The sequence below is a fragment of the Salmo salar genome, chromosome 21 (assembly GCF_965601325.2).
Source record: "Salmo salar chromosome 21, fSalSal1, whole genome shotgun sequence".
NCBI classification, from domain to species: Eukaryota; Metazoa; Chordata; class Actinopteri; order Salmoniformes; family Salmonidae; genus Salmo; species Salmo salar.
Window position 1 is genome coordinate 5354690 of NC_138311.1, and position 23058 is coordinate 5377747.

Genomic DNA, 23058 nt, shown 5'->3' on the forward strand with positions numbered 1-23058 from the left:
GGATCAGAAGGTTGTGTGTTTGATCCCAGTCATGGACACAGTTTTTTTATTTTAACCTCTTTTTATTTATTTACCTTTATTTTAACAAGGAAGTCATTTTGAGACTATTGTCTCTTTTACAAATGAGCCCTGCACAATACCAAAATAAGCACATACAACAGGCAAGTATAGATATGCATAAAGATAGACAATATACACATTAAATACACATTAAGATACAAAACACAGTCAATTAAAACAAACACATTCTTCAAAGGATCCAATGGAAACATATTTTTATTATTATTCCAAACATAGGGTGCAAGGAAATTAAAGGCTGATTTACTTCAATCTTTAGACACCAAAGGAGTCTCCAAAGTTAACCAACCCTGTAAACGGGTTTGAAAACTTGTCATTTTAAAGCTTAACAGTGATGTCAGGTAAGTCAGAAGCTTATGGAGCAGGGCTTTGTAAACAAAAAGAGCGTAATGATGTGATCTACATGACTTTAAAGAAGTCCAGCCAGCCTTGTCACATCCAGGTCAGCAGTAGGTGCAATTGCGTACATAATAGTATCATCCGCATATCGATGAAATGTAAAAAAAATAATAATTACAGACTGACCAATAACATTTATATAAAACGTGAAAAGAACAGGTCCTAGTATCGACCCCTGCAGAACACCTTTATGTACTCTACCTCAAGAAATTCAAACCCATCAATCATGATGGCCTGAGTTCTGTCACTAAGATAATCATAAATCCATGAGTAGGCGTCAGAGCCCAATCAAGGACAACTTGTTCAATAACATAGCATGATCAACAGCTTTTGACAGGTCCACAAACAAGGCAGCACAATTAATTTTAGCATCTAAAGAATTGACAATATCATTAACAACTAATGTGGTGCTGTGATAGTGCTGTGCCCTGGCCTAAACCCACATTGATTTATATTCAAAATACCATGTTGCGAAAGTTGTGACTCTTAGGCTAGACATGGAAACCTGCAGATGGTATGATAATTATCTAGATCACTACTCTCCCAGCCCTTATGGAGTGGTAGCACATAAGCTGTTTTCCATACTTTAGGAATATTTCCTGATAATAATGTTAGATTTAAGATATAAGATATGGGTTACACAGCCAACAATGAGGTGGGAAGCACACTTGAGCATTCCCGGCTGATCAGTGGGTCAGCCCCTGTGGATTTCTTGGTATCTAAAGCAAGTAAGTCATGAAGGACTTATTTTCTGTGAATTGCCAAAATGCAAAAACTTGACTTCTGTTTTCCAAATCAATCTGCAAAAGTTCCAAATCAGCATTTAGCCCACTCTTAAAGGCGCTGCATTGTCAATCCGACGTCGGCATTGGCAGTGCAGTATTCACGGTGCTACGGCCTCTGCAGAAGTCAGAGCATTCATACTTCTTCCGCTTCGCAGAGCAGCACAGAGCTGCTGCGAAGGAAGTTGTCAAGAAAGTGAGTTTGTGCTTATACATGACCTCCCGCCCTTACCTACTGTCAACCAATCATGTCAATGCGGAGCTATACGGAGCCCTCTGCATTGTTAGAAAATTTGAGAGGCATATGCCCATGCGGTACGGAGCTTGATTTGGCCTCTGCATGCCTTCATACAATTTGGCCTCTGTCACAGCCTCCATACGAAGCCTCCGACCACATTTTCGGATCAAGCATAAATTGGCTTTTAGAGATTGTAGGGCTAGACGCTCTTTCAAAAAAATAGCTTGCTGAAATAAAATGACGATTAAATGCATCAATTATGACATTTTTGTCTGTAATGGGGCAAGTCTGAATTAATTTGTGGGGGCAGTTTTCCATTTTTCCAGATTCTTCTTACAATCAGAATGAGTGGTTACATAATAATCAAATGTAGCCTTTATAATTAGTCTTAGACATTGATTCCTTAGTTGCCTTGAAGTTTGCCAATCCGGGTCTAAGCCTATGTTTCTGGACTTGACCCAGGCAACATTTATCTTACAAATGACTTCAGATAATTCAGAACTGAATCAGGCATTCAATCTACCTTTAACTCTCAGAGTTTTAAAGAGAGCATGATTATCTACAATAGTGTTGAAGACATTTACAAAAAAGCTTGAAGCTAAATCAGGTTCAGAAATAGCTGAGATACAATCAAGGTCACTAAAATAAACATAATGTAAAAAAGCTTGTTCAAGTTTTTAAAGTTCCTCTTAGTGATGACAGGAGGCTTAGATTTATGCATTCTCACATCTCTGAAACAGTCACCTGGGCAATGGTCACTAAAATCCAGTGAGAAAACTCCATTAGCAACATATTTATCTGGAGTATTAGTCAAAATAAGATCAATCAAGGGAGATTTCGATGGATCTTTAGGATTCGGCTGTGTAGGCTCAGTTATCAGCTGAGAGGTTTAGCTCAGAGCAAATATCTTTCAGCATATCTGACTAGGGCTGTTATAGTGACTAGTTGCGGGGACCATATTACTGCCACACTAGCAGTCTGTCACGTCCTGACCAGTAAAAGGGGTTATTTGTTATTGTAGTTTGGTCAGGGCGTGGCAGGGGGTGTTTGTTTTGTGTGTTTCGAGGTTTTGATGTATGTTCTATATTTTCTATTTCTATGATCATTCTATGTTCCCTATCTATGTGTTGTATTTCTTTGTTTTGGCCTGGTATGGCTCTCAATCAGGGACAGCTGTACATCATTGTCGCTGATTGGGAGCCATACTTAGGTAGCCCTTTTTCCACCTGTCTTTTGTGGGAAGTTGATTTTGCATTGCTGTTAGTAGCCTGCGAAACTGTTCGTTCGTTGTGTTGTTCATTGTTTTTGCTGGTTCACTGTTTATATTAAAATATGATGAACCCAACCCACGCTGCGCCTTGGTCTCACTCTAACGACGGACGTTGCACAGTCATAAGTCATGACCACAGTAAACTTCCTTGTGACTGTTGAATCTCCTTTTATGCACTCTGGACATGCTTTGGTAGTACCCAACTTGCAAACTACCATCAGGCCCTAATGACCTGGTACGCAGGGCTGTATTTTCCCTCTAACCACTCTGACATCAATGCAAATGCAATCTAAAATCACATCAAACACTTGTCATCAAAACGTCAACAGCAGGTTGAAACTGTGTAAAACATGGTCGTAGTGGATGTTGTTTCAAATCCTAACACAACAAAATGGACAGCGCGTTCTAAGGTGATGATTAATTCATTACACCCATACACATATTAGAGCTTATACATGAGCCCAAGCCCGAAAAAAAAAAAAAGGAATAAAAATGATTACTGTGCCATCACACATTACATAGCCTACCACATATTACGCATGGCAGAAAAACAAAACAAAACTGATTTAAGATGTCTTTGGTACATAATTGGTCTAGCCTATACTCCAAAACGAAACAAATTTGAGTAATTGCCTTTTGAGTGTGGACTGTATGTATTATTATGCCCTAGCCAATGCTGTTGGTTCATTGATTTTGTTGGGCAGTTCACAGCCAGCCTAACCTGTTATGGCTAGGGGGCAGTATTTTCACGGCTGGATAAAAAATGTACCCGATTTAATCTGGTTACTACTCCTGCCCAGTAACTAGAATATGCATATAATTATTGGCTTTGGATAGAAAACACTCCAAAGTTTCTAAAACTGCTTGAATGGTGTCTGTGAGTATAACAGAACTCAAATGGCAGGTCAAAACCTGAGAGATTCCTTTACAGGAAGTGGCCTGTCTGACCATTTCTTGAACTTCTTTGCCATCTCTATCTTTTACAAAGGATCTCTGCTCTAACGTGACACTTCCTACGTCTTCCATGGGTGCTCAGAGCCCGGGAAAAACCTGAATGTCGTCATCCCAGCCCCAGGCTGAAACACATTATCGCCTTTCTCAAGTGGCCGATCAAGGGACTGTGGGCTTAGGCGCGTGCCCTGGCCGCCCCCGTCTTTGTGATTTTTCCTCTGTTTGCCGAAAAGGAGATTCCCGGTCGGAATATTATCGCTTTTTTACGAGATAAATTGCATAAAAATTGATTTTAAACAGCGGTTGACATGCTTTGAAGTACGGTAATGGAATATTCAGAAATGTTTTGTCACGAATTGCGCCATGCGCACGACCCTGATTTACCATTTCGGATAGTGTCTGGGACGCACGAACAAAATGCCGCTATTCGGATATAACGATGGATTATTTTGGACCAAACCAACATTTGTTATTGAAGTAGCAGTCCTGGGAGTGCATTCTGACGAAGACAACAAAAGGTAATCAAACTTTTGTAATAGTAAATCTGATTTTGGTGAAGGCTAAACTTGCCGGGTGTCTAAATAGCTAGCCCGTGATGGCTGGGCTATGTACTTAGAATATTGCAAAATGTGCTTTCACCAAAAAGCTATTTTAAAATCGGACATATCGAGGGCATAGAGGAGTTCTGTATCTATAATTCTTAAAATAATTGTTATGCTTTTTGTGAACGTTTATCGTGAGTAATTTAGTAAATTGTTAGTAAAATGTTAGTATGCTAGTTCTGAACGTCACATGCTAATGTAAAAAGCTGTTTTTTGATATAAATATGAACTTGATTGAACAAAACATGCATGTATTGTATAACATAATGTCCTAGGTGTGTCATCTGATGAAGATCATCAAAGGTTAGTGCTGCATTTAGCTGTCTTCTGGGTTTTTGTGACATTATATGCTAGCTTGAAAAATGGGTGTCTGATTATTTCTGGCTTGGTACTCTGCTGACATAATCTAATGTTTTGCTTTCGCTGTAAAGCCTTTTTGAAATCGGACAGTGTGGTTAGATAAAGGAGAGTCTTGTCTTTAAAATGCTGTGAAATAGTCATATGTTTGAAAAATTGAAGTTTTTGTATTTTTGAGGAATTTGTAATTCGCGCCACGCCTATCATTGGATATTGGAGCAGGTGTTCCGCTAGCGGAACGTCTAGATGTAAGAGGTTAATCGACGCCCACGGCGCCTGGGAAGCAGTTGTTGATGCCTTGCTCAAGGGCAGAAAGGATGATTTTTGCAGCTTGCCGGAGGATTCGAACCAGCGACCTTTCAGTTACTGGCCAAACACTCTTAATTAACTGCTAAGCAAATAAAACCTGTTGTTACGCCTTGACCATAGAGAGCCCTCGGGGTTCTCTATGGTGTTTTAGGTCAGGGCGTGACTAGGGGGGTTTCTAGGTATTTTATTTCTATATTGGTGTGTGTGTATGGTTCCCAATTAGAGGCAGCTGATAATTGTGACCTCTAATTGGGGATCATACTTAGTGTGTCCTTTTTCCCACCACAAGTTAGTGAATTTGTATTTGATTTTTCATATTTTTTATATTTTTATAATTAATTGGGTGACACTAACTTTAGCTATACAGAATACCTCACCACCATGCGTTTTATCGCCTCTTCTCTTCTTTATTATTTTTCTTGAGCACACAGACGGGCCGTCAACAGTTTAGTGAAATATGTTTTGTTTGTGAAAACATGTCACTATCGATGTTCCAGAACCGATTTCACTTGGTTTCCCCAAATTAAGCACTGAGTATCTGCAGGAACAAGGTTGGAGAGCCCATGGGATACAGAGTTTAGGCGGAATATCACCTGTTGGGCAGTGAGAACATGCTCCTCAAACAGTGGTGGATGTGTGGAGTGAAAATAGTGTTCTTCTATTTATTGATCTCAGCAGCTCATATTAAGCACATACTCTGGTTTACAACCGAATGAGCCTACAAAACCGACCAGCGAGAAAGCGCACGGCCACAATTCGCTATCAATTCTTTATTCGAGTGCCCCTGTTCCTGCCCATTTAATAATAGGCCATTCTAAATTGAAATGTAATTTTACATATTAGTAAAGACAAGATTAAATTGAGAATAATCTGATGGGTGAAAATATGATCACTTGATGAGAGAACAGCTGTGCAGCCTGAGGCAAGGAACAGAGAACAAACTTTTTTTGTTACTTTCTCAAATCCTCAGTAGCCTATACTCGCACCATGCAGCCCAATTATGTTGATTTCTAAGAAATTCTAATGTTTTGTATCATTCACAACTAATGTTACCAAATAACTCTAAGTCTAGCATATAGGACCTGTTTCAAATGATCACTTTTACACTCAACATAGCCACTTCATATGCGCACTCACTCTGTAATGGGAAAAATAACCTTCTGATTTTATTCAGCTAAGTTCCATTATATTATCCTTACTATAAAATCATATAAAGTAAAATAATGGCACGGGACTTATAAGCATATCTTGTCTGCTAAATGAACAAGCCTACAGCCTATGGCATGGAGCATAACCAGATAACATAGGCCTATAGTAGGTCAACTCATATTCTGTTCACCTGAAATACATTTTCATATGTAGTGTTTCTTTAGACGTAAAATAAATAATGGATTTATTGTGATGCTGTACATTAAATTGGTTTATTATACTTTTTGAAATGTAGATGTTCCAAAGGCGTGCATCAGCGCTTGTATGGGTGGAGGCCTGAAGATGCTAAATGTGTTTGTGTTAATTAACAGTAAATTACCGTGAAACCGGCAGTCTTTTGCATGACAATAACCGGCTGACAAAATGTAATGATCGCCACTTCGATATTTTCATATTAATCTGACACTGGTGTCCTCCAATCAATATTAAAAAACCGCTCATTATTAATAGTTCAGATTGACCATATTTACTGTAGATAGTAATTCAGATAAATTGTTAAGAGCACATGAAGGAGCCGAGGGAGGGCAATACCCTTGTACTAGCGTCAGCTGGTTATTAGCCCACATTAAGAACAGACAATACGTTAACCATTTGGAATGAGAGCCTAAACATAATGTTTTAACCCTATCCCAAACCCCATACCTTAACCATTCAGAATGAGTGCCTAAACTTAACCCTTAACTTCTAAATTTCACATTTGGAGAAGTTGAACGATACACAGGAGCAGGAGTAACACAAACACTTCAAAATTTGACGTTTGGCGCAACTTTGAAATTTGATGTTTGGAAACGTGGGTGAAGTCTAATTCTGCAATGAGATTGTGAGAGCTGGTTGCACTGACACTGCCTCTTCCACCCCAGCCTGATTCAGGGCATCATTCCTGGTCACTGCACACTACTGGCATTGGCCAGCGGGACCAGCACACGCAACAAAAAGGTGCTACCTCCAACCTAAAAGGGTTCTTCGGCTGTTCCCATAAGGTAACCCTTTGAAGAACCCTTTTCGGTTCCATGTAGAACCTGTTCCACACAGCGTTTTATATGGAATCCAAAAGGGTTCTACCTGGAACCAAAAAGGGTTCTCCTATGGGGACAACTGAAGAACCCATTTTTGAAAAATACAATTCTAAGTGTGCAGAGGATGGCTGGGAGGGTGTGGGCTCTATGAAGAGGTAGAGGCCCAGCTCTCTGGACTCTTCAGACTCAGAGTCACAGCCAGACACATAGGCTCCTCCTTATCAGACTGAGAGTCGGAGTCAGACTCGTAGCCATAGTCATAGTGACGTGACATTTAAGAGATCCAAAGTTCGACTTGTCTTCTCAGAAGGTTTGGTTGTTTATGAGGAGAGTCTTGAATTTGTCTCTAGAATGTTGTGAATGTAGAATGTTATTGGTGGTTTCCATGGCAAACCAAGCTTATTTCCTTGTGATGCACTAGATCCATTCAAGTGATGTCATAATGGTGGTAGCGTGGCCAGAGAGAAATGGAGATTCAAATCCAAACAACTTCAAATTCAAGTTCCAATTACAATTTTTTTGTGTGTGTGCAGTGGTTCATACAACCAAACACAGCAAACGCATCACTGACACCGGTAACATTACTAACTTTTTCGATCATCATCTCCCTTGTTTCAAATGTGTATTGTTGTAACGGTTGTCGTCGGGAATGGAGGACCAAAACGCAGCAGGAATGTGGATGCTCATCTTGTATTTTATTTTAACCAAGAAAACACCAAAATAACAAAAGAAGACCGAACGATCGACAAAACAGTCTTGTCATGCTCACACACACAAAACAAGAAACAATCTCCCACAACACTAGACCAAACAATTACCCATATATAGGACTCTCAATCAGAGGCAACGAGAAAGCACCTGCCTCCAATTGAGGGTCCAACCCCCCATTAACCTACACATAGAAATACACCAACCCAAAAAGAACATAGAAGTAGAAAACATAGAACATAAACCAAAACCCGGAAATAATAAATCAAACGCCCTACTAAATAAACCACCACCCCGAACCACATAAAACAAATACCCTCTGCCACGTCCTGACCAAACTACAATAACAAATAACCCTTATACTGGTCAGGACGTGACAATTGTGATATTCTACTCATAAGAATCTACCCTGTCCCCCACCAGGTCATGGTTTCTACTGGTTTCTATTGTATAACATACTGTATGTCTACCCTGTCCCCCATCAGGTCATGGTTTCTACTGGTTTCTATTGTATAACATACTGTATGTCTACCCTGTCCCCCACCAGGTCATGGTTTCTACTGGTTTCTATTGTTTAACATACTGTATGTCTACCCTGCCCCCCACCAGGTCATGGTTTCTACTGGTTTCTATTGTATAACATACTGTATGTCTACCCTGTCCCCCACCAGGTCATGGTTTCTGTTCATGCGGCCGGTGTATCTGTGGTGACGGCTGGTTTGGGAAGTTGTGCTCGTTCCCTCGGACATGCGAAATGACTGACGCTCAGAGCAAAGAGCTGTGTGAGACCGCCGATGGAGTCATGTGCAATGGAAAAGGTTCCTTTGTTTTTTCCTTTGTCATTCTATTACATTTATTTCATTTCTATCTCCATCTATTGGCTTCTTTTTGTGTCTATTCTCTGCACTATTTCATTCCATTCAGTTATTTTCTACTCCATTGATTTGTGTAGACCACTTGAGTAGAGCTTTCCATGAGATCTGATCACACAGATTAGGGCAGTAGCAGGCATAAAGAAACGACACCCTCATACCTGCAGTCTTCCCAGGGCTGGCTTCAGGTAGAAGCGACATAAGTGGTTTGTTAGGGCCCCGGCTGCTTTGCAGGGCCAGAACAAATCTGTTGGATGAGAATTTGATTTCCATAGGGTTCTTTTTTTCACGGGACCTCCTATGTCTGCATGCGTTGCACATTATTTTTTTTTACTAGAGACGTTGGGCCTGGAGGGATCCCCCTTCAAGCTAATGAGCAGTCATTCTGACAGTGTAATTAATAGATTGTATGTATATGCAAAAATAATCATTTGGTTGTGTTTAGGAAGGTCTTAGCTAACTTTAGAATACGAAAAAAGCATTTACATTAGTTTATGTTAATGCAGGATTTAAGTAAAAAAAAAATGTTTTAAATCATGAAACAGAAACTATATATGTGTTGGCACGTGGTAACAACTTTTTGTACATGATAAATAGTGAAAATCCACACAAAACCAATAATGGTATTATAATGAAGTGTCAATATGAGAGACGTCAAAAATAGTCAGTTAATGTCCGCTCGCGCTTACATTGTGTGCGTCTTCAAGCAATGGCAGCAGTTGGAGCATGTCCATGTCACATAAACAACGAAAGTTGGTGAGTGTGATGCGCATCCTGTTTTTTTGCTTGAGATGTAGGACGTACTCTCTCAGTGATGACATTTTGTGCTCATAATCAGCCCGTAGCATTGTCACCGGCTTGTTCTATTGGTGCTGTCCCTCCTCTCTCCAGTCTCACCGTTTCATTTGGTGATGGCTCCGAAACATGATCAGTGCGCAATGTTCTGTCTTTTTTTGCGCTTAGGCCTCGGAGTTGTAGGCTCAGGCTTAGGCTCAGAATCAGAAGAATAATCATCAGAGATGTCATGATTCATTTCTTCCCTGTCATCTGAGTCGTTTTCATTTACATTTTGCAGCAGCGCAGACGCAGCATGTGCATCCATTCGTCTTGGTCTTCTTGCCATTGTAGATTACGCATGCTCTCACTGTGTAGGCCTACTCCAAGTACGCCAGAGTAGACTGATAAGACTGCTTGGATTCGGTGGACTGATATAGGGTATATCATTAGAATAGATCAACATAATAGGATGGCCCGCCCTGTTCTTCATTCACAATTGGTGATGACATAATTATGCATCATTTGCTTTCTCTCACTCATCAACTTACCCATTCTCCCCCTTTCTCCCCATTATACTTTACTTAATTTATTTAATCTTTTATTATATGTGAAATTTGTTTCAATATAGTTTAGGTTCAGTTTTGAGGCAATTATCGGGATGATTATCAACTGGGCAAGATACCTTCAATGATCGGGAGAAGGAGAGGATCAGGCTCTACTGTTGGGAGAAGAAACTACTATCTCACCGGAGAAAGCATCCATTCAAGCAAAACAGAGCCCCTCTGTCTTACTATGTAGCACTGTAGATATACCCAATATCCAAGGTATATCTACAGTGCCTTCACAAAGTATTCAGACCCCTTTACTTTCTCCACATTTTGTTACTTTACAGCCTGATTATAATATGGATTAAATAAATAAAAAATCATGAGCTATCTACACACAGTACCCCATAACAACAAAACAAAAACAAGTTGGTAGACATTTTTGCAAATTGATTAAAAATAGAAAACAGAAATAACCTATTTACATAAGTATTCAGACCCTTTGATATGAGACTCGAAGTTGAGCTCAGGTGCATCCTGTTTCCTTTGATCATCCTTAAGATGTTTCTACAACTTGATTGGAGTCCACCTGTGGTAATTTCAATTGATTGAATATGATTTGGAAAGGCACACACCTGTCTTTATATGGTCCCACTGTTGACAGTGCATGTCAGAGCAAAAAACAAGCCATGGGGTCGAAAAAATTGTCCATAGAGCTCAGAGACAGGATTGTGTCGAGGCACAAATCAGGGGAAGGGTCCCCAAAAACACAGTGGCCTCCATCATTCTTAAATGGAAGACGTTTTTGACCACCAAGACTAGAGCTGGCTGCCCGGCCAAACTGAGCAATCAGGGAAGAAGGGCCTTGGTCAGGGAGGTGACCAAGAACTTGAAGGTCACTCTGACAAAGCTCCGGAGTTCCTCTGTGGAGATGGGAGAACCTTCCAGAAGGACAACCATCTGCAGCACCCCACCAATCAGGCCTTTATGGTAGAGTGGCCAGACGGAAGCCACTCTTCAGTAAAAGGCACATGACAGCCCACTTGGAGTTTGCCTAAAGGCACCTGAACAAGATTCTCTGGTCTGATGAAACAAAGATTGAACTCTTTGGCCTGAATGCCAAGCGTCACGTCTGAAGGAAACCTGGCACCATCTCAGAGCCCAGACCCAAACCCGATCGAACATCTCTGTAGAGACCTGAAAATAGCCGTGCAGCGGCGCTCTCCATTCAACCTGACAGAGCTTGAGAGGATCTGCAGAAAAGAATGGGAGAAACTTCCCAAATACATGTGTGCCAAGGTTGTAGTGTCATACCCAAGAAGACCCAAGGCTGCAATCACTGTCAAAAGTGCTTCAACAAAGTACTGAGTAAAGGATCTGAATACTTATATAAATGTGATATTTCAGTTTTTCAGTTTTTATAAATTAACAAACATTTCTAAAAACCTGTTTATGCTTTGTCATTATGGGGTAGATCGATGAGGGAAAAAAACCAATTTAATACATTTTAGAATAACGCTGGAAAAAGTCAAGGGGTCTGAATACTTTCCGAAGGCACTGTATATCATCATGTGTTGGAGGCCGTATACTCTATTCAGCTATGTAACCAAAGAACAACTTGCATGTCACACTGAGATTTCAGCCAAATGTCAGGTGCATGGAGATTACTGGAGTATGGAGTACTGGCAGTGAACTACTAAACCAAAGGTATGTTGTCCATCTTAGGACATCCTCACCCTCTGGTCTCACACCTTCTTAGGCTGCACAATGGAGATGGGCATGTTTCACCATGCTCCTCTGCACTCAGACACAAGCATAAGACTATCCTCTCCCCTTCAGTTAGGGTAAAGGTTAGGGTTAGGTTTAAAATCAGATTTTATGACTTTGTGGCTGTGCCAGCTTGTGACCACTCTGCAGAGCTGCCTCCAGAACAAGATTCATGACAACAAGCGGTAACCTATGACTCAAGTGGAGTCAACCCTTCAACTCTCACACTGCCATCCTTCAGGCACACACTACCCACTGGGCAAAAAAGGATTGAATCAATGTTGTTTCAACGTCATTTCAACCAAAAACATCTATGTGATGACGTTGAATAAACACAGAAAACTAATTTGATTTGCAAAAAGTCATCACCCAACTTTTAACTTAAATCCAATGATATGGTGAAATATTTTGTTGATTTCACATTGAATTCATGTTAGTTGACAACTGAACCAAATGTAAAACAAAACTAGACGTTGAACTGACGTCTGTGCCCAGTGGGTAGTCTATGGGGATAAATAGTGGAGACTGAAAAGACCTCTCCTGGGTTACAGCCATGAGAGATTTGTTCCCCTCTCGTCCGTCTGCCTGCTTGTATGCCTTTTCCAAGCATTTAACACCTTACTATCCAGCCCGTCGCTCACTGCCCTTGATGTGCACTGGAGCACACAGTAGCAATATCTGATGGGAGAAATGCAAGGACAGTGCTTTTGTTGTTCAGGAGAGGAAGTACTGTGGGAGCCAAGGAGGACAGACTTTTACAGTGAAGGTTTGCTGGGGACGATTCCCAGGTAAAAATATAGCTGATGTGATATACTTAAGGGGTGGACAAGCATGGGAAAACTACATCCCACTGGTTGGAACCAGCCTGTCTTGTATTTTAATTCAGTCACAATTTAAAAAGGGTCAGGACTACAATACACTATGATTGTGAGCACAGTACCTTGTCCTCACAAATCTATCCTTATATTCTTATAACTGTAATTATTTTGTTGATTGCTTGAACGTCCGTTGTTGTTGTGTGTGTATGTGTGTGTTTGTGTGAATGTGTGTGTGTGTTCTGGCAGGGTCGTGTCACTGTGGCCGGTGTATCTGCTCTGGATCTCCTCAGGATTGGTGGGTCTCTGGGGATTACTGTGAGTGTGACGACAGAGAGTGTGATAAGCACGACGGACTCATCTGCACAGGTACGGTATAGACCACACACACACACACACACACACACACACATACACACACACACACACCTAAAGCCTCTGTCCAAGGCCCAATTCTACCTCCGATAATGGCCTTGGCTTGGTGTCAACGAGCAGGAGAGAAAGACAGAGACAAAGAAAAGAGAGGGAGAACGAGTAAGCGTAAAGACAGGAGAAAAGAGAGAGCAGAAAGAGAGAGACTTTCCTCTTAACAGCCCAGCTCTCATCCAGAAGTGCTATCTTCTGTCCACTGATGCTGAAAATCACAATAAGAGTTTATGGGCACACTTTAAATTACGTATAGCTTATAAAGGCTTCATAATGCCTTCATAAGTACTACATAAGTGTGTTGCAAATATTCTATAACCATATGTCATGCTTTATAAAAGGTTCATAAATGTGACATAACTGTGACATAATCACCAATGTCAAATGTGACATAACCCACTATGTAGAATATGATATAAACATTTGCTTCGTGAAGGGTGACATTGTGCTGAAGGATGGCATACACTCTAAAGTGATGTCATGTTAGTCACATTACACCTAATCTTGTTCCCAGACACATCCACCAAAATGTGCGGAAGGTCTGGTGGACCAACGCATCAAACATGGACTTCATTAGTTAGGGTTAGGTTTAAAATCACATTTTAGGAAGATAAATTCTGGAAATGGGCAGGGTTTAGCCATAATTATGACTTTTTGACTGTGTTAACTAGTGACATTACATTTACATTACATTTAAGTCATTTAGCAGACGCTCTTATCCAGAGCGACTTACAAATTGGTGGATTCACCTTATGATATCCAGTGGAAAAACACTTTACAATAGTGCATCTAAATCTTTTAAGGGGGGGGGGGAGGGGTTAGAAGGATTACTTTATCCTATCCCAGGTATTCCTTAAAAAGGTGGGGTTTCAGGTGTCTCCGGAAGGTGGTGGTTGACTCCGCTGTCCTGGCGTCGTGAGGGAGCTTGTTCCACCATTGGGGTGCCAGAGCAGCGAACAGTTTTGACTGGGCTGAGCGGGAACTGTGCTTCCTCAGAGGTAGGGGGGCCAGCAGGCCAGAGGTGGATGAACGCAGTGCCCTTGTTTGGGTGTAGGGCCTGATCAGAGTCTGAAGGTACGGAGGTGCCGTTCCCCTCAAGGCTCCGTAGGCAAGCACCATGGTCTTGTAGCGGATGCGAGCTTCAACAGGAAGCCAGTGGAGAGAGCGGAGGAGCGGGGTGACGTGAGAGAACTTGGGAAGGTTGAACACAAGACGGGCTGCGGCGTTCTGGATGAGTTGTAGGGGTTTAATGGCACAGGCAGGGAGCCCAGCCAACAGCGAGTTGCAGTAATCCAGACGGGAGATGACAAGTGCCTGGATTAGGACCTGCGCCGCTTCCTGTGTGAGGCAGGGTTGTACTCTGCGAATGTTGTAGAGTATGAACCTACAGGATCGGGTTATTATTACCACCCCGTAACACTTACATCTGTAGCCCTGAAATTCTTTCAAAGGATGACATGGCTCATATCAACACCATCATCCCAGACACCCTCGGCCCACTCCAATTCATATACCGCCCAACAGATCCACAGATAACGCCATCTCTATTACATGCCACACTGCTACGTGACAATGCTGTTCATTGACTACAGCTCAGCGTTCAACACCATAGTGCCCTCAAAGCTCATCACTAAGCTAATGACCCTGGGACTAAACACCTCCCTCTGCAACTGGATCCTGGACTTCCTGACGGGCCGCCCCCAGGTGGTGAGGGAAGGTAACAACACATCCTCCACACTGATCCTCAACACGGGGGCCCCTCAGGGGTGCGTGCTCAGTCCCCTCCTGTACTCCCTGTTCACCCACAACTACATGGCCGTGCACGACTCCAACACCATCATTAAGTTTACTGGCCTGATCGACGACGAGACAGCCTATAGGGAGGTCGTCAGACACCTGGCAGTGTGATGCCAGGACAACAGCCTTTTCCTCAACGTCAGCAAGACCAAGGAGCTGATCGTGGACTACAGGAAAAGGAGGGCCGAGCACGCCCCCATCCACATCGAACGGGGCTGTAGTGGAGCGGGTCGAGAGCTTCAAGTTCACTGCCCATATCACTTAGGAATTATCATGGTACACGCACCAAGAACAAATTTGGCATGGGCCCTCAGATCCTCAAAAAGTTATACAGCTGCACCATTGAGAGGATCTTGACTGGCTGCATCACCGCTTGGTATGGCAACTGTTTGGCATCCAACTGCAAGGCGCCATATACCTCTATTCCGGGCGTTGTCAGAGGATGGCCCTAAAAATTGCCATAAACTCCAGCCACCCAAGTCATAGACGGTTCTCTCCGCTACCGCACAGCAAGCGGTACCGATGCACCAAGTCTGGAGCCAACAGGACCCTGAACAGCTTCTACCACTGTCATGACGTTGGCCTGTGGGTAAGGTTTATGACCCTCCCATAAATACCTTTCTCCCTTCCCCTCTCTGACTGACCCTACTGAAGGACTTGAATAGCCTGTGTTAAATATAGAGAGTCTGGGAACATTAAACAAATGGGGAAAGGAACCATATTTTGGTAATAAAACCAGTTGGAAATATGCTTTGGAACGTAATGAGTAGGGATGTCAGTTCGTTGTTATCTGAGACATTATGACTGATGACAGGACGACATAAACTGTACCTGAGAAAGTATACACCCTCTAGTTATCAGAGTAACATTGAATTGTTATGCAATTGAAATGTTTGATATTGAAATTGTTTGTTAGGAGATTAAATGTAATTTTAGCTTCCAAATGAGAGAATTGGGTTTTCATAAGGAAAGTGCCCTGCTTGATCAGTGGCCCATCCCTGTGAAGAGGAGGGGTTATAAACGATGAAACACATCCTTCCCCCCTCTCCACTATATAAGCCTTTGACGAAAAGATAACCGGGTTGTTCCAGCACGTGAGGTCTGCAGCCTCTACGTTAGAAGGACACACATGTCAAGGACAGAACTAAGCCAACCTCGGCGTGAGCTTTGGTGGCGAATGGTATGAACTTTGAGCTTATTCACTACAGAAGTGATACTTCCTAGCCGTTGAGTTAGCAGCGGCCGCTGTAGACGTGTGTAGTGACGATGAGCTATAAAAATAGAGTTGCACACCCAACTAGTGACATTGAAAAATACTTGACTCAGGTCCCCCCTATAGTGTTCTATGGTCACTCCCACTAAGGCCAACTTTAAATGGTTAGTATCCCAGGCTTATACACTACATGACCAAAAGTATGTGGACACCTGATTGTCAAACATCTCCTTCCAAAATCATGGGCATTACTATGGATTTGCTCCACCCTTTGCTGCTATAACAGCCCACTCTTCTGGGAAGGCTTTCCACTAGATGTTGGCACATTGCTGCAGGGATTTGCTTCTGTTCAGCCATGAGCATTAGTGAGGTTGGGCACTCATGTTGGCGATTAGGCCTGGCTCGCAATTGCTGTTCCAATTCATCACAAAGGTGTTTGATGTGGTTGAGGTCAGGGCTCTGTGCAGGCCAGTCAAGTTCTTCCACACCAATCTTGACAAACCATTTCTGTATGGACCTTGCTTTGTGCATGGGGGCATTGTCATGCTGAAACAGAAACAGTCCTTCCCCAAACTGTTGCCTCATAGTTGGAAGCACAGAATCATCTAGAATGTCATTGTATGCTGTAGCGTTAAGCTTTCCCTTCACTGGAACCATAAAAAACAGCCCCAGACCATTATTCCTCCTCCACCAAACTTTACAGTAGGCACTTAGCATTCGGGCTGGTGTCATTCTCCTGGCATCCGCCAAACACAGATTTGTCCGTCAGATGGTGAAGCGTAATTCATAATTTCAGAGAACGCGTTTCCACTGCTCCAGAGTCCAAAGGCGGCAAGCTTTACACCACTACGGACGATGTTTGGCATTGCGCATGGTGATCTTAGGCTTGTGTGCGGCTGCTCGGCTATGGAAACCCCATTCATGAAGCTCCCGACGAACAGTTATTGTGCTGACATTGCTTCCAGAGTCAGTTTGGAACTCGGTAGTGAGTGTCACAACCAAGGACAGACGATTTTTACGCGCTACGCACTTCAGCACTCGGCGGTCCCATTCTGCAAGCTTTTGTGGCCTACCACTTCACAGCTGAGCCGTTGTTGCTGAACTTCACAATAACAGCACTTATAGTTGACCGGAGCAGCTCTAGCAGGGCAGGAATTTGTCAAACTGACTTTTGGGAAAGGTGGCATCCTATGACTGTGCCACGTTGAAAGTCTCTGAGCTCTTCAGTAAAGCCATTCTACTGTCAATGTTTGTCTATGGAGATTGCATGGCTGTGTGCTCAATTTTATACACCTGTCAGCAACGGGTGTGGCTGAAATAGCCAAATCCACTGATTTGAAGGAGTGTCCACATACATTTGTATATACAGTATAGTGTATGTGCTGTGTGGGCAATATCCTGGGGACGATGTTACACCAAAAAACACCAACCTTGATGAAAGCCCCCAACTTAAAGAAATTGAAAGTGGCTTTCTTCTGGAACCAAGTTACAGGTTCCTCAGTACACAAATATGCACATAACAAAAACGAGCCATACCGTGTGGTGCTGGGCCCAGTCAGGTCTTTGACACTTTCACCCACTCCCCCGCTGAAAGATCAGCCACAAACTGTTGGCACCATTGTAACAGGTTGTAATCAAGCCCTGGTCTCCAGCATGGGAACAGAAGAGGAATACCTAATGCGGTAGTCTCTGGTTGGACTACTCCAAATCAGCTTGGTTCTGACACACACACATAAACACAAGCTTTGCAGGTCCATTAACCCATTTAAATATCTATCACACCCTACAGTAACCTGTGGATCATGAGAAACTTCATTAGCAGCAGAACCTTAATAACACTTTATGTAGTATCCTGTAATACTTAGTTTGAAGTGAGACACTTTTGGCCATTCATAACACACCCATAAAGACTATATCGCATGACGCTATACTTAATTTAAAGTCAGACCCTTTGGCCATTCAAAACACATACATAAAGGCTTAATGATATAAACACAAATGTATTAGCACCAGTGGCGATTTTAGCATGTAAATCTTGTGGGGCAAAAAATAAATAATGTGGGATGCATGCCAGCAAAGCCACTACACAACACAATACAACACTAAACAATACATTAATTGCACTGTAACAGGGACTAAGGGTGCCCACAAACTGTTAGGGCTTACGTAAAGCTGTCCCAAAAGCAGAGTCTCAACAGCAGACCCAATACCTTACCACTGCTACACCTGGCTATCAGCAGAGCCTTGTCTGGCAACGAAACAGTTCATTCAGCCTCATTTACTGGCTTTAAAAAAACATAGCTCATATGTCTGACTTGCTTAAACAAATGTGGTTTCTACTGACAATTGAGATGTATGGCATATGGCATAAAGGGACGATGAGCGGATAAGAGACAATCCGTAATTTCGATTAAGACATTAATGAGCAAGCTAGGTCAGAGGTAGTCAATATAGCTATTTGTACAGCACTTTTTAAATGTACAGCCACAAAATTCAGAACATGGGCCGTTCTTACAGTGTTCTCGCTGTATACCAAATCAGAACGGTAGGATAAATAAAAGGGGCATATAAGCAGACAATGAAAGCTCTTACAATATTCGATGATTACATTTCTCAAAAACAGGTTATAGGCTACATGTGCACCACCAAGTCAGAATAGTAGGTGGAATTAAGAGGTGAAAATAGACCAACTTATTAGGGTGAGGCACATGGGCTACTAACAGCTTACTACACAACGTACACTTAGTATTACTTTCTTAGCCTCAGTATACATATCTCCCTGGCATATTACATAATTTATGGACTCACCTTGTTGTGCTGTGTTCACTTCAACAGAAAGGTGGCACGCCGGTCCTTCGTCGGCAAATTTTGTCATCAAACTTTGTCATCAAACTTTGTCATCAAAGTCTGACATTCTCTGAATTTATGGTGCTTTCAAGACAACTTGGAACACACAAAAAAAAGTTTGAATCATCACGACGTCAGTGATCTCCCGAGTTGGACAAAAGTTTAAAAATTATTTCGCCAGTTGTAGCTCGTTTTTCCAGAATTCCCAGTTGTCTTGAACTCATTAAAGTCAGATTTTGCAGTTTCGAGTTAACAGTTGTTTTGAGAGCAGCACAAATCATGCTTCATTGACAGCATGGCTAATGATGAATGTTTATAATTTTAAACTGGGAAAAGAGATCCTTAATCTTAGACTTGGGACTACACAGTCACTCCACTGAATAGCAGGCTTTGCAACGCTTGCAGTTAGCCACTGATTCCTTCCAAACCACTCATTGTTGAATTTGCGATTTCCAACTTGTTGTTTAATGTTTATATCCAATGGCTGATGAGCACCGATAGGTTTTATTTATACTTTGTCTTCATTATTTCTCTTCATATGACAAGGAGTAAAAAGGATTTGCCAGTAGATTGTCGACTTTATTCATGATGATGACCACTAGCTAAGATTTTGAAAGTATGATGTTGACATGTCCAATCAAAGCTACTATAGATATGTGATTTGACATATTTTATCTATGTTCAATGGCCTTGAGTCTTCTTAGCTGGGCACTTCTAATGTAACTCTATGGCAGCACCCAGGGACTTTAATTTTCTAGCTCTACCCTTAGGTGACGTAGTGTCCCCATGAGTGACAGCGCACTGAGCCAATCACGGCGTAACGCTCCGTATTTTCTGCTGGCTTGCCCCATCACCACAGAAAGCACTGAGCTAGGCTGAAAAACCTTTTGGAGCTGCTTTACTCAAGAAAACAAAAAAGAGATCATGTTTGTATGCATCTTTATTAAATCAACGATATATATCTTTTTTGCATTGTTTGCAAACTGATATGTGACACGTATTAATGCCAAAATAACAAGCAAAACAGGAAAGCCAAACCTGCCCTGAAAGACGGCTAAAACAAATAAACATTAACCTCTAGAGGATAAAATCCCGTTAACGGGACTGGTTGGACAACAACCAGTGAGATAGCATGGCGCGAAATTCCCCCAAAAAATAATCTCAATTTAAATTCAAGTATTATACAGCATTTTAAAGATACTCTACTCGTTAATCCAATCACATTGTCTGATTTCAAAAAGGCTTTACGGTGAAAGCAAAACATTAGATTATTTTAGCATAGCACCTTAGCAAAAAAATTAAAAAAGCCATTTTCCAAGCACGGATAGCCATCACAAAACCAGATATACAGCTAACATTAAGCACTAACCTTTGACAATCTTCATCAGATGACACTCCTAGGACATCATGTTAGACAATACATGCATTTTTTGTTCGATCAAGTTTATATTTATATCCAAAAACCCAATTTTTACATTGGCGCGTGATGTTCAGAAAAGGTTTTCTCCCCATAACTTCCGGTGAATAGGCACATTTAATTTACAGAAGAACTCATAAACGTTGACAAAATGTATAACAATTATTTAAAGAATTAGAGATAATCTACTCCTTTATGCAACCACTTTGTCAGATTTCAAAATAACTTTACGGAAAAAGCACATTGTTCAATATTCTGAGTACAGAACTTTGCCTTCAATGCTAAGCTATACAGTTAGCCTACAACCACGACGTCGACAAATCTAAAAAAATATGTTCGAAATATTTACTTACCTTTGCTGATCTTTGGCGGAATGCACTCGGATGGGCACCCACTTCTTTGATCCCAAAAACACAGTTGGCATCAGTTGCTGGGACTGCTTGTCTCTTTCCAGTGATCCTGCCGACCAAGAATGGGTCTGAGGAGCTATTTGGTGTCGCAGCTAGCTTAGCTGCTAGCTAGCTGCACATCAAGCTAGCAAGGTTTTCTTGAACAGAGCCCGCAAAGCGGTTAGCCATTGTGGCTGGGACCGTGGATTGTCCCGGGTTTGTAGCTGTCTAGATCCCAGCTGATTGTTGTTTTCAATCTTCGCCGCGAACTGCCCTGTCTGGAACTGCGAGGAGTAACAGCATAACCTATGTTGCTAGCTACCATGACAAAGACCAAAGCCGTTGAGGACAATGGTGTCTCTCTATCACACATGAAGGATCTTTTAACCGAATAAAAAGAGACCTACAAGCAGTTGTTACAACAACAAGAAAATAGCTTCAAGTGTTTTGTCCAAATACTCGTTGATTCTACTAATAAAAGAATGGACGACCTGACCAAAGAGGTCCAGGACCTGAAGAACAGTTTGCAGTTCTCCCAGGGTCAACTCGATGAGTTGAAACACAAGAACGGCAAGATGACAGCAATCTGTAAGTCATTGAGAGAGGACATAAATTCTGTGTGTGAATCCATGATAACAATGGGACAATCAAGGCGGAGGGACAATCAAGGCGGAGGGACAATCAAGGCGGAACAACATGGTTGTGGACGCTATTGCAGGATCTCCACATGAGACCTGGACGGAGTCTGAGGACAAAGTGAGGGAAATGATTTCTGAGAAATTGAAGATGGACCACAAGAAGAGTGAGGTGGAGCGCACCCACAGGACTGGAAAACCCACCACCGGCCCAGGTGATAGGCCCAGGCCAATAGTGGGCTTCAAGGACAAGGTAGCTGTTCTGGAAAGAGCCAAGAACTTGAGAGGAATGTATATCTTCCTCAATGAGGACTATCCTGAAGCTGTGTGCCAGAAGAGCAAAGAACTGATTCCAGCCATGAAAGCTGCCAGAGCGCGTGGGGACATTGCTTACATCCGTTATGACAAGCTCATTGTCCACCCTCCCTCCCAGAAGCCTTGAAGGGATGAGAGAGACAAGCCTATGGGTTTGTAGCTTCAACCCCACGGAACACACACACACACACCAATTGATTAATCAACTGCTGCATGTATATATTTTGTTCTCTTGCTTTATGTGCTCTTTTCAGTATTGTGTCTATATCTGATAAGCTACCCAGGAAAGGGATGAAAATAGCCCATATTAATATATGTAGCCTTAGACATAAGGTTCATGAAATCAGTAACATGCTAACATCAGATGACATTCATATATTAGCCATTTCTGAGACTCACTTAGATAATTATTTTGATGATACAGCAGTAGCAATACAAGGATATAACATCTATAGAAGACACAGACATGCTTATGGGGGAGGTTGAACTACCGTTAAAACATTTGGGGTCACTTGGAAATGTCCTTGTTTTTGAAAGAAAATTACGTTTTTGTCCATTAAAATAACATCAAATGGATCAGATATACAGTGTAGACATTGTTAATGTTGTAAATGACTATTGTAGCTGGAAATGGCAGATTTTTTTTATGGAATATCTACATAGGCGTACAGAGGCCCATTACCAGCAACCATCACTCCTGTGTTCCAATGGCACGTTGTGTTAGCTAATCCAAGTTGATCATTTTAAAAGGCTAATTGATCATTAGAAAACCATTTTGCAATTATGTTAGCACAGCTGAAAACTGTTGTCCTGATTAAAGAAGCAATACAACTGGCCTTCTTTAGACTAGTTGAGTATCTGGAGCATCAGCATTTGTGGGTTCGATTACAGGTTCGAAATGACCAGAAACAAACACCTTTCTTCTGAAATTCGTCTGTCTATTCTTGTTCTGAGAAATGAAGGCTATTCCATGTGAGAAATTGTCAAGAAACTGAAGATCTCGTACAACGCTGTGTACTACTCCCTTCACAGAACAGCGCAAACTGGCCCTAACCAGAATAGAAAGAGGAGTGGGAGGCCCCGGTGCACAACTGAGCAAGAGGACAAGTACATTAGAATGTCTAGTTTGAGAAACAGATGCCTCACAAATCCTCAAATGGCAGCTTCGTTAAATAGTACCTGCAAAACACCAGTCTCAACGTCAACAGTGAAGAGGCGACTCCGGGATGCTGGCCTTCTAGGCAGAGTTGCAAAGAATAAGCCATATCTCAGACTGGCCAATAAAAACAAAAGATGAAGATGGTCAAAATAACACAGACACTGG

At 41.9% G+C, this 23058-nt stretch overlaps 1 protein-coding gene across 1 annotated transcript in view; it reads left to right on the plus strand.

Annotated features, from left to right (window-relative positions):
* itgbl1 (integrin, beta-like 1) overlaps window positions 1-23058 on the plus strand; it is a 161513-nt gene that overhangs the window by 131343 nt on the left and 7112 nt on the right. Inside the window, exons 9-10 of the mRNA XM_014163793.3 lie at window positions 8591-8737; window positions 12945-13064. Of these exons, the coding sequence (XP_014019268.1) occupies window positions 8591-8737; window positions 12945-13064 (267 nt within the window). The remainder of the gene's footprint in view (window positions 1-8590; window positions 8738-12944; window positions 13065-23058) is intronic.